The 12,513-nt window shown below is 30.1% G+C and overlaps 1 protein-coding gene across 1 annotated transcript; it reads right to left on the reverse strand.

The window, feature by feature from the left end:
- Positions 1 to 1,547: 1,547 nt before the first annotated feature.
- Positions 1,548 to 2,899, reverse strand: LOC135925419 (uncharacterized). Its single transcript, XM_065460727.1, has 3 exons — positions 2,446 to 2,899; positions 2,232 to 2,338; positions 1,548 to 2,159 (listed from the first exon to the last, which is right to left on the reverse strand). Exons 1-3 carry the CDS (start codon positions 2,897 to 2,899, stop codon positions 1,548 to 1,550), a joined length of 1,173 nt encoding a protein of 390 aa, XP_065316799.1.
- Positions 2,900 to 12,513: the final 9,614 nt, after the last annotated feature.

Raw genomic sequence — 12,513 nt, forward strand, 5'->3', positions numbered from 1 at the left:
AGGCCAATGTCTGACACATAGTTAATAATAAAAAAATTCACAAGCATCCATGCTCATAATAATTTTGCAAGCCCAGCCCAATATAATTTATAAAATTATTTTCCAAGCTCAGCCCAACCTATAATAATTTTATAAAAAAATTTTCTCAAGCCTAGCCAACCCATAGTAATTTTCAAAATTTTTTCCCAAACCTGGAGATAAGTAAATCTCTAAAAACCATATCTATTTTTTATTCTATTTTAATCCAGTTCATCCCTACTTCAGACAAAGGTCAAACCATTAAGACTAAGAGTGAATACTATTTTTTTGAATAAAAATATATTTAAATTAGCTTTTACCTGAGGGCCATATAAATATTCTTTGTTAAATATTACACCTATGTCTAATATTAAAAAAAATTCCCAAGCCAGGTCCACGCACTTGGGAAATTTTTCTCAAACCTGCCAAAGACAATAATAATTTTGATAGTTGAGAACTAAAATAAAATATATAAAAAGTCACAAATATGAAAGTTTCATGGGCCTGATCAGGCCTTCTGTTATATAACGATAACTATGGATTCGGTACTAAAAATTCATTATAATAAAATGTATTTTTTATTATATTATCTAACTAATAAAAAACAAAAACAAGGTTACAGGCTAAAATAATCGTAACATATTAAATAGGTTATGTTCAAATAATACCAATTAAAGTTATATAAAATATTAATACAAATTTAAATATATATAAAAAAATCAACCTCAATTAACATTCTCCCTCTTCTAAAAAGCCTTCCCATAATTCATCTAAGTCATAGAAAGTCGTTCAAATGGTTGTTCATTATGATTGTTCAAGTCGTTCATAAGTCATTGTAATCGTTGGCTTGTCCCAAACGTCGGTTTGTTTAAATCGTAAGCTTGATATCCTTATCGAAAGTTGTCCTCATGTATCGTAATTTTGTCATGTAGCTTGCTTGTAATACTCAGTTGTTATTATTATCAATTCTCAAAATTGTTATTATCATTAGTCAGACACGAATAATTATAAATAATAATTCATCAAGTTGGATATAAGAATGGGTGAAGAATGATAAATCAACAAGATTGTTATATAATATTTTTAGCGTTTTCATTTTTTTTTATATTTGTGTTTTCGCGTTTTAGTGTCCAATTTATTTTTTTTAAGTATTTAATTTATTTTTACATATTTTAATATTTTAAGTTATATAATCTTTTAAAAACACAGGTTTTTGTTTAACTCGTATCGGTCTAGAAATCGGTGTTACAATATTTTTATCATTAGTTTTTATATTTTTGTCCACACTTCCCTCCTTCTTAGGAGAGTCGTGGTATACAAATGTGTTATAGCATTCTCTTTTTCTTAATTGATTCAGATGTTTTCTTGTAAAACCTTTATCTGTATTAACTTGGAACATGATGTCACTTTCCTTCAAAATGATTGTCCCTTTGTCCCATGTATCATTCCCTTGTATTTTATACCACACAAAATCCCCTTAAAAGTTCTATTAAATGGTAAAGTTTTATCAATTCCAATTTCCTTTTCTTCTATCGGTTTAAATAAGTCCCATTTAGTTTCAATATCACGATTAAACATTCTTTTAGAAGGTGCAACTCCTGTTGTTCATTTAGTGTATTTCTGTAGTTGAATAAGAATTTATCGAGTGAAGTGTCTAAATCAATCTTAATATTTCTTTTCATATGTGTCTTAAACGTCCTCACCTTACGTTCTACCTGGCCATTGGACTGCTGGTGGTACGCGGATGTTAGTATATGTCTTATGACGTAATCATTGCAAAAATCTTTACTCGTAAAATTAGTACCACTGTCCGTAACTATAGTATCAGGTATACCCAATAGCGAAATAGTTTTATAAATTTCTTTTAACGTAATTTCAGTTGTAATATTCTTAACAGGAATTATAATTGGAAATTTACTGTATGCATAGACAATTATTAACCAATTTTTTGTGAAAAATGAACCCGCATAATCTATGTGGATCCTTTCAAATGATTTAGTCGCCGAGACCCATGGATTTTGTATTTTCTTAGGATTGTCGTGATAAATATTACAATCATCATTATTCATACCAGACCACCACATAAAATCTTTGGCTAAGGATTTGATTTTACCTGCTCCCAAATGACCTTCATGAAATGTCTGCAGTACATTTTTTTTAAAACTTGATGGAATAATAATTTTGTTGTTTTTAAAAAGACAATCTTAAATAACGCTGAGATCGAATTCCATATTTTCATATGTTTTATTTTTTATAGGCTCATTATTCCTTATGTCATTTATAACTTGAGATAATTCTAAATCTTTATAAGTTTCATCACCTATTTTATTAAAATTAATAGGTGTATCAGCAAATTTATTTTCAATAACATCATCACTAATTTCTGTGGTAATCTTGAAAGGCAGTCAGAAACAACATTGTATTTACCTGCTTTATACTTTATGTTGAAGTCGTAACCCCCCAAAGTTATATTCCACTTTTGTAACCTTAAGGACATGGTAGTATTGTCCTTGAGTCCCTTGGTAAAAATATGGACTAATGGTTTATGGTCCTTGGTGATAGTAAATTTAGCCCCAATCAAATATTCTTGAAATCGTTTAATTGCGAACATTATGGCAAGAGCCTCACGCTCAAAATTGGTATAATTTATTTCAGATTTTGCTAAGGCTCTAGACGCAAAAGCTATAGGGTTTTTTTTGCCATCTTTCTCTGTGTGAAATAAAACAGCCCCTAATTCAGATTTGGACGCATCAGTCGCAATCCCAATTGGTAATTCCGGATTAAAATATGTCAATGCTGGCGGGAAACTAATCAACTTCTTTAAATCATTAAAACTTCTGGAATGTTCTAAGTTCCATTCCCATCTTTCTTTGTTGACCATTTTATATAACGGATCAGCAATATCAGCGAAGTTATTCAAAAATTTTCTATAGCCATACCCAGAAATATTGATAACTCAGCAGTTGATTTTGGCTCTGGTATGTTAATTATTGATTCAATTTTATCATGATTAACATGAATCCCCCTCTCGTCTATATCATAACCCAGGAACCTAACTTTGTTTTTAAAAAATAAGCTTTTGGCAAATTAGGTACTAAACCATACGATAATATTCTCTCAAACACCTTTTTGATGTTGTTTAAATGTGCTTCATCGTTACTTTCAGTTATTAATAAGTCATCAATATAAAATAAAACATCTTTCATATCACCGAAAATCTGATCCATGATTTGTTGGAATATAGCAGATTAAGTTTTTAATCTAAAAGGAAGTCTGGTAAATTGGTAGTATCCCTTATGTGTGGATATAGTCAAAAGATTTCTGCTATTTTTATCGATCGGAACTTGTAGAAAAGCATTTTTGAAATCGATTTTGGTAAATTTCTTTCCTTCCAAAAGTTTAGCTATAAGATCATTTATACGTGGAAGTGGGTAACTGAAGTCTTCTAGAGCTGGGTTTATATTGTCTTTAAAATCAGCGCAAAGCCTGATGCTCCCATCATCTTTGTAAACCCCGGTTATAGGACTCGCCCATCACACATCTTTTACCGGCTCAATAATTTTTTTATGTATCCATCTACCCAGTTCTTCGCCCACAAGATCAATCTTTGAATAAGGTACACGTTTTGGTGGTATTATTTTAGGTTGGGCGTCACATCTTAAATGTAATTTGACATTTACTTTGTTAATTGGTTCGCTGGTCAATTTGGATTCACAATCTTTAATTCGTTTATTAATTTCGTCTTCATAATTGGTGTCGATATTTCCTATGAATTTATTTAAAATATTTTTAAAGGCATTGATCCAGATTCTTCCTAATAACGCGTTCTTTCTCGACCTAAAACTACTGCTAGTAAATATATAGTGATTCCTTCATAACTTACTTTAACTTGAGTTGTCTCGATGATTTTAATCAAGTTTCCGTCGTAGGCTGTAAGCCGCAAACTAGATTTCTTCATTTCTCTTATACCAATTTTTTTAGCCATATCATGAGGTATGATGGTATACTTTGATCCAGTGTCAACCTACATAGTAGTAGTAACATTATTTAATTTCCAAGTAGTCATAAAAGCACTGTCATCACCTTTGTTTGTATTTTCAGCCAGGTTGTTGACATTGAAATCATTCTCATTATTGTCTTTAGCAGTGCCAACTTTATTTTCCCCAACTTTTTCAATGATCTTGTTACAATTATTGCTATTGTAGAAGTTTGATTATCATACTGGATTTATTTTCTTTGATTAAAATCTTTCCACCGATTACGATTGTCATATTATATTAGTTTTCTTTGGTTATTCTTATTATGCCACCTGTTGTTTCCTTCATAATTATTTGAATTGTTGTTATAAGATCGGTAATTATTATGATTTTGATCGTCACATTGAATCTGCCTTCTCTGATTATAATTAAACCAGGCGTTGTTCCTACCATAGTTGTTGTTATTAGATTGATAATTATTATTATGAAAGTTTCTAAAGTTGCTATTGTTATACCGATAATTGTAATTTTGATAGTTGCCATCATTATACTGATTATTTCTATAGTTATAGTTATTGCTATTATAATTATTATTGTTTCTAACATTACTAAAATTCCTATTCCTGTTGTCATTAACATTACTAAAATTATAATTACCATTATTCCTACTAATGTCAAAATTTTGTCTCTTATTATAATTAGGTCTATTATAGTTAGTAATATTCTCATTCCTATTAGACAAAAACAAGGTTACAGGCTAACATATTAAATAGGTTATGTTCAAATAATACCAGTTAAGTTATATAAAATATCAATACAAATTTAAATATATATAAAAAAATCAATCTCAATTAACACCTTCAGGCCAATTTCTAGCTCATATTTAAAATTAAAAATTTTTCACGAATCTAAGACTATATTAATTTTGAAAAATGTTTCTCAAGCTACGTCCAAGTCCATATTAATTGTGAAAAATATTTCCCAAGCCCAGGAAAACCCAGAATAATTTATTTTTGCCTTGTATCCAGGAAAATAGGCCTGATGTAAGGGGTTTATAAGAATTAAATCATTCTAATATGTACATATTTTTTTTGCCATTTTATATAGTTGGGAAAATTTTTAAAATTATCATCAAATGAAGGGGAAATATCTGATTTACCTCATTCTACTGTTTAGCTCCTGGTATTTATATGAAATTCATGAATACATATTAAAGTACCATGCCTAAAATATGTTTATCCTAATTTAAATTTTAAACAAACCACCACCCTTCTAAATGATTTATTACTTAGTTACAAAATATAAAATTAAATTTACGACATTGCTATTAAATTACAATAGAATAAAAAGATATTCTAAGTTAACAAATAATAGGAGGTTAACTTCACTCGTAGTCAAATTATATATAAGTAAAACAAAAAGGTTATACATTTAATCAAAAAAGTTATAATAAGTTATGAATAACATACATTCTACAATTATGAAGTTATATTTCCTCCTTGCAACAAATGTATGTAGAAAAGCCAAATTTTCAGAAAAGATAAGAGAGATGCAAATATTTACTTATGCATAAAAATTACCTAATTAAAAGATATATAGTTGTATAAAAGTTAACAAATAATAGGATGTTAACTTCAATCATAGTCAAATTATATATATAAGTAAAACAAAAAGGTTATACATTTAATCAAAAATCTTATAATAAGTTATGAATAATATACATTCTACAATTATGAAGTTATGAGAAAATATACAACACAATGAAATGCATGTAGAATATGGGTAATTCCTTAGCTTGTACATGAGCATTCCTCAGTTGGTCGGCATGCTTGTTTTTTATAATACCCTCAGACTAACATTATACAATATCGCACTTTTCAGTTGAACCACTGTCCCTTCATGCCATCCCGCAGTCCTTTCTTCTACCCTAACCTTTTGCTTCTCTTCAAATTCACGGGGCTCAGCGAAATTTTCAGAAAAGATAAGAGAGAAGCAAATATTATTTATTTATGCATAAAAATTACCTAGTTAAAAGATATCAATTGATTTAAAAGATCTAATTTTGCAGGACTATTTATTTTTATGTGCATACCATCTAATGAGCCAAGGCAGTTTGGAAATCCATGTTTCTCAAAATATAAAATATTTGATTTTCTAACTCTAAAATAATTAAAATTATTTATTAATATTAAAAATTTACTTTGATATAAACTGCTATTTCTGAAAGTGCCACCATCACATCTATATATAAATTTGTAATTGCTATCAGCTAAACTAAGCAATAGATTTAAAAGATCTATATTTGAAAAAATGGCAGATTTTACAGGACTTTTGATTTTTATGAGCTTACCATCTAATGAGCCAAGGCAGTTTGGAAATCCATGTTTCTCAAAATATTCTTGTGCAATCTAAAATGTTTGATTTTCTAATTCTAAAATAATTAAAAATTATTTATTAATATTAAAAATTTACTTTGATATAAACTATTATTTCTGAAAGTGCCATCATCACTTCTATATATTTAAATTTGTAATTGCTATCAGCTAAACCAAGCAATAGATCGAAGAAATTCGCCATATTACAAATCACATGGGAATTACAATTGGCTTAAAATTGCTATGATGATTATCATTGGACAAATATTTAAAAAAAAACACTATTGGTTAAATTTGATTGACGTTTTTTGAGGATTATTATAATAGATATATAAACTACAAAATATTAATGAATAAAATATGGTGTATTAAAGAATTGGAAAAATACCCATTCAATCTATTTTCAAAGTACATCTCAGTAATGCTGTTAATGGCTCAATTTGAGCCAATTATATATATATTAAGTTAAAAAAATTTCTTTTAAATATTCAGCTTAATAATTAATTTTTTTTAATTGCAGTGTTCTGGACCTAACCTGGGTTCAGTTTATTTCACCTAATTCGAAATGATTCTGAACCTTACAACATTTAAGACTCAGAACACAAAACCCGGTCAAGACTTCGTGAATTTGTTAAAAAATAAAAAGTATTATAAAATGAGCCAAAAATCCGGATGGGGTCTAAAAATAGATAACTCTCAACCTATTTATGTTTTTACAGAACTGTCGCTGGGCCGATATAAAAGTATTTTCTTTAATTTACCTCTGTAGATATCTGAAAAAAATATAAATTTAAAAAATCTTAATATAATATATTTATACCATAGGAACATCGACAAAGCGCAAGGTCTATAAGTTGAAAGGCTGCATGATACGAAAGGCTAAAAAATAGTGCTGTAAACATTTCTAAAAAAATCGAACGCGTTCAAGTTCACTCAAAAAAAAGAAGCTTTCACGTTCACGAACGCGTTCATGAACCGTTAAAAATTTTATGATAAATTTTTTTTAAAAGTTTAATCTAATATAAATAAATGTCTTATATTTTTTAACACATTATTTTACACATGTTAAAAAATATTATAGTTTTATTTTGATAATATAATTATAAATTCAATATAATATAGCAAATAAAAAGATATTTTTATATAAAAAATTTTTCTTATTAATTTTTAATAAAATTTTCATCTGATAGACAGGAACGTTTGGCAGTTAATACGGCATTAGCTATACTAAAAACGCGCTCAAGGGTAGATGAGGGGATTGCGGTATTATACTTAATAAATAACTCTTTTAACATGGGGAATTATTAAAAACATTTGTTTTGTTATTTGCTTCAAAAAATTGATATAAATTATCCTCCTCCAATCCATTCTCTACTTCCTCGACAAAAAAAAGATATCTCGAAATTAACAGTTCTTGCATTATCATTATCATTTCTAGGGTTTTGAAAATAATTTTATTTTTAAAAGGTTCCTTCTGCGGAAGTTTTATCTATGGCATTGAAGCTTGACTGGATGTATAATTGCAGAAAGAATATATTGATCTTCATATATATGTTCAAATCTTTAAAAAATATAAAATATATGTAATTAATTAAGAGTGATAGTTTTAATACCTTTTATTAATTCTCCATTTAATACCGCGTCTATCAATGGTTGACCATATTTGAGGCCATTAATTTTTTTTAATTTTAAAATAACTATCGTTATTGTTGGGGTCAAATATCCCAAATCTTCAAATTTAATGATTTTACTTAGTTATATTATATAAAATAATTAATATTACAATCAAATGTCTCTTTATATTGGAACTTGAAGATTTGATACTGATATAATACTTTTTGGGCACATTTTACACTTGGTAAGCATTGAATTAGTTCCTTCAATATAGGATGTTACTGTAAAACATTTATCATATTTGGCCATGGTAATGTTAATTTATTTGATTTTGGATTTTCAGAATCAGATGATGAGGATTAAATAATAAAATCCATGCTTATGCTATTGCATTAAATTAAAATATAAACAAAAATATTCAAATTAATAAATTATAATAATGGCGTGTTAAAAAAATTGAAATGTAAAAAATGTAAATAATACTTTTTTTAAAAGAATTCGGTTTAATATTAAATTTTTCAAATAAATAAAAATAAATAGTATTTTTAAAATATAACGAACGTTAAATTAGAACGCGTTCGTCATAAAAAAGGAACGCGTTCACGTTCAAAGTTCGTCAAAAATAAAAGGAACGCCGTTCATCATTTTTTTCAAAAAAACGAACTTCGTTACAACACTATTAAAAAATAATATTGAAAATAAAATAAAGAAAGAAAATGATTAATGAAAAATTTGATTGATTAAATTGCTTTCTTTACTAGAAAAATATTATAATAACATTATATTTTCTTGGATTTTAATATCTATTCATTTTTTTTAAAAAAACAAGCCTAATTTATAACTTATATATATATATATAAAGTATTATATTATATATTGATTATTCTTCTATGTTCTGTTCTACTATAAGATCATATAAAATAATAATATTTTAATTATGAAGGCACAAAAAAAAGCAGTGTACAAAAAAAAAATTTGGGAGAAAATAATAATAATTTTTAGTAAAAATAAATACAAAATTGATTAATAATGTAAGTTAATTTAAAAACATATGACATAAACTTATTATCATTTTTTTGTTAAAAAAAACTTTTCTTTTTTTTAAAGTAAATATATGTGATTTACAAAATAATTTCAATATTTAAACAGCTAAAAAAAATATTTGGCAAATTGGGGGTGCTGAACTAGGAGGGAAAAGGGAGTGTTTCGAAGAAACATTTGTAGTTCTCCTTTAGGATTTCGAATTGGATTTTTTGTTTAAGAGATAGGGACTCGTTTTTGACCCTTGTTCTTAATGCAATTCTTCTACCCAATTGATTTAAGAACTTTAGGGATTGGGGACCGGGGTTTCCCAGAACGCTAATTAGGGGAATAAATATAAAAGAATTAGGGAGGAATCTATATTTATTAAGCTTATTGACTTCTTGAAGTTATAATGGGTCGGTACTTCCGTTAGCCGGAAAGGAGGTAACACACGAGACATCCCAGACAAGTCTTTTGCCGCCGTGCCAAGACGTCAAAGACATGCCGTCGGGACGCTTACCATCTGCATTTAGGAGACCTAATGGCTCCAAACTATTGGGGAATCCGGCCGAAATCAAAGCTTTGCAAATTAACCTATTAAGGTTGTCGTGCCTCAGAAAACGGCCACTGACTTTGAGACAAGAAAAACAATGTCTAGAAAAAGTATCAACCTGTTTGCGACAGGCAGCACAGGTGCCAACAGAAGGCATAAGGCAACCAAGCCTATGGCCAATGGCAGTTTGAAACTCATCGTCTGTGAGTAACGTTTCCTTTTTACCACTCGGAATCGCGTCTAGCCATTCATGGCCGTTAGAATTTTTTTTGCGTTTCTAAGCAGTTGAAGGTTAGTTAGATCGGGACGCAGACAAAGATTTTCAAATGCGCATTGAAGAAAAGGGACCAGGAAGCTCTCTAGATGACAGGAAACTGGCTACTCGGATCCTTGGATAGCTAGGGTAAGCCACTCTTGTTTAGCGGAAGATAAGAGAGGATTGTTCAACTCGATAAGCGAGGAAATAGAATCGTTAAAGGATATTCGATATGAAAGAAAGCACGCAATTGCCATTAGGAAGGGGGGTGAAAATCCAAGACCCCCCCCCCCCCTGTAAGCGGGCATGGAGGCGAAAGACCAATTAAAATTAGAAAAATTCAAGACTAAAAGGAATTCGATAAAATGTTTAAATTTTAATTCGAAGGTCTTAAGGAGGGTGTTATACTGGAAAACCGGGGAAGATTTAAAAATGAGTAGGAATTTAGGTAGAAAAAGGCATTTTTTAGTGAGGAAAAAGAACTGATGCTTGGGAAGATGAGGAAGATTCTTGAGTGAATTGAAGAGGGACTGAATCAAATCGGCAAAAAAATTTTGACAAAAAGAAGTTGAAAAACCGATAGGGGAACCTAAAAGACAGTTCCTCGTGTGGAACAATTATAAAATCTGGGGGAGGGATAAAATCCTTGTTGTTGAGGGAGGATATTTCGCACTTCTTTCTATTTAGGGAAAAACCAATCTTAGAAGCTTCCATCTCAACGTACTCTATGGCCGACAAAACATTAGATAAAGAGCCGCCAAAAGTGCCATCGTCGAGATAACATAAATTTAGGTCTTATTTGAAATCAGACTTTAAATTTTTAATCACATCCTGAATTCCTATGGTAAAGAGCAAAGAACCTAGTGGATCACCTTGCTGAATCCCCTCTTCAGAGGATATGGCAAATTCCCAGAATTTGAGTAATGAAGGGAATTCATAACAGGAATTAAGGAAATTCCAGTATTTTGAGAAATGATGAAAAAATGAGGGTAAGAACGCGCTCCTATGGATGATATTGAAGGCATTTCTGATGTCTAGCTTGCAGAAAACCTTATCCGCCTCAGTATTAATAAAAATACGCGTAACATGTGAGGACACTTCACACCCACCCCTCACTCCAAATCCTAACTGTGAGGGAAATAGGAGGGAACTAGCCTTAGGCCGGATCCTATTTACAATAGCCTTGGCGACTAATCAACGAAAGAATGACCCTATGGCTATGGGTCTAATGCCACCATCCGGCTTGGTTAAAGAAACAAGACGTGCTCCAAAAAGGATAGGACGAATACAAAGAGGAACTTCGCATAAGAGGATATTATTGCAAAGTTCAGTTAATGATTTCAGCAAAGGGTCAATGAAACCATTATCAGAGCACTGAATTAAATCAATAAAAAACCGGGTCTGAAACAGTCCAATCCACCTGTCGTTCCTTTTTTGAAGGACTTCAAGCACTTAAGTACTTCATCACAGGTGAAAGGAATAGGGGAAGAGGCATGCGGGTGAGTGAATGTTAAAAGGGGTGGCCAATGGATGTTTCTCGAGAAGTTGTTGGAAGATAGGTTGATAGGGGAAATCGTATCATCGGTCAATATTCGGGCAGCGCCGTTAATATCTCCAAGATCTAATTTTTCAGATATCAATTTACAGCGGAAAAAGTTAGGATTTAAAGAGTTAGATGGGATAAATTCATCAATAATAGTATTACCAAAATTGGACGCCTTTTCCTTAATTGAGGCAGATAAGTTATTCATTTTATTTTTGGGTTTAACTAGGACTCGAAAACAAAAACTGATTAGGTCAAACCATAAGGGTATTGAAGAGAAATCTGAATTCAAATTATTAATAACGGACGTGAGGAACCTTGACATCGACTCTCGGGCAGCTATGGGAATCCTAGATAAAACTGGGGGCATATGCGAATTAAGAAATAAATCGCCAGAGCTTGAGGAACAACAAACAAGACTGGGGTCATACGAGTGATGAGCTCTAATAAAAGGATCTGGACGGGAGAGGGGGATTTTCCCAGAATTGGGGCAAGCGGGCGAACAATATTTCCTAAATACACTATTTAGATTCTGCTAAATTATTTTTAAGCATACTTGGCATCAAGAGTTTATCATGGGATGGCTTTGAAGGGGAGAACACAAAAAAAATACAGATATAAATTTGAACGGTAGAAAGAAAAAACCAAAAGATATTAACAAGGGAAATGGGGGGAAAAAATCAAATTGAAAAAAAAGAGAAGAAATATACTTGAGCTATCAGACGAATCGAAATTAAGGGGGTTGGTAAATTTAAAGAAAAATAAAATAGAATTAGATACATAAAGGATAAGAAGTATTATATTAAGAACAACAAAAAAAGGGTATTAACAAGAGAAAAAAGAAAAAAAAAATCAAAATTGAAAAAAAAGAACAATCGAAATTAGGGGGGTTGGAAATATTAAAAAAAAACAATAAAATAAAATAAAATTAGGTACATAAAGTATAAGGAGTATCATTAAGAACAAGCAGACAAGAGAAATAATAAATGAACGTAAACAAAAAAAATTCTTCGGGAAATATTAAGATGTAGTGGGGAGATTTGGCAAATAAAATGAGACATTCAAAAATGATCGTAGAAAAGAAGTTTATCATCGGGAAAATTTTCAGGGTGTGGTGTTATAGGAGGGGAATTTGGAATATAAGAAATAATCGT

The sequence above is a fragment of the Gordionus sp. m RMFG-2023 genome, chromosome 1, assembly GCF_954871325.1.
Source record: "Gordionus sp. m RMFG-2023 chromosome 1, tfGorSpeb1-WG-v2, whole genome shotgun sequence".
In the NCBI taxonomy this organism is placed as follows: domain Eukaryota; kingdom Metazoa; phylum Nematomorpha; class Gordioida; order Chordodea; family Parachordodidae; genus Gordionus; species Gordionus sp. m RMFG-2023.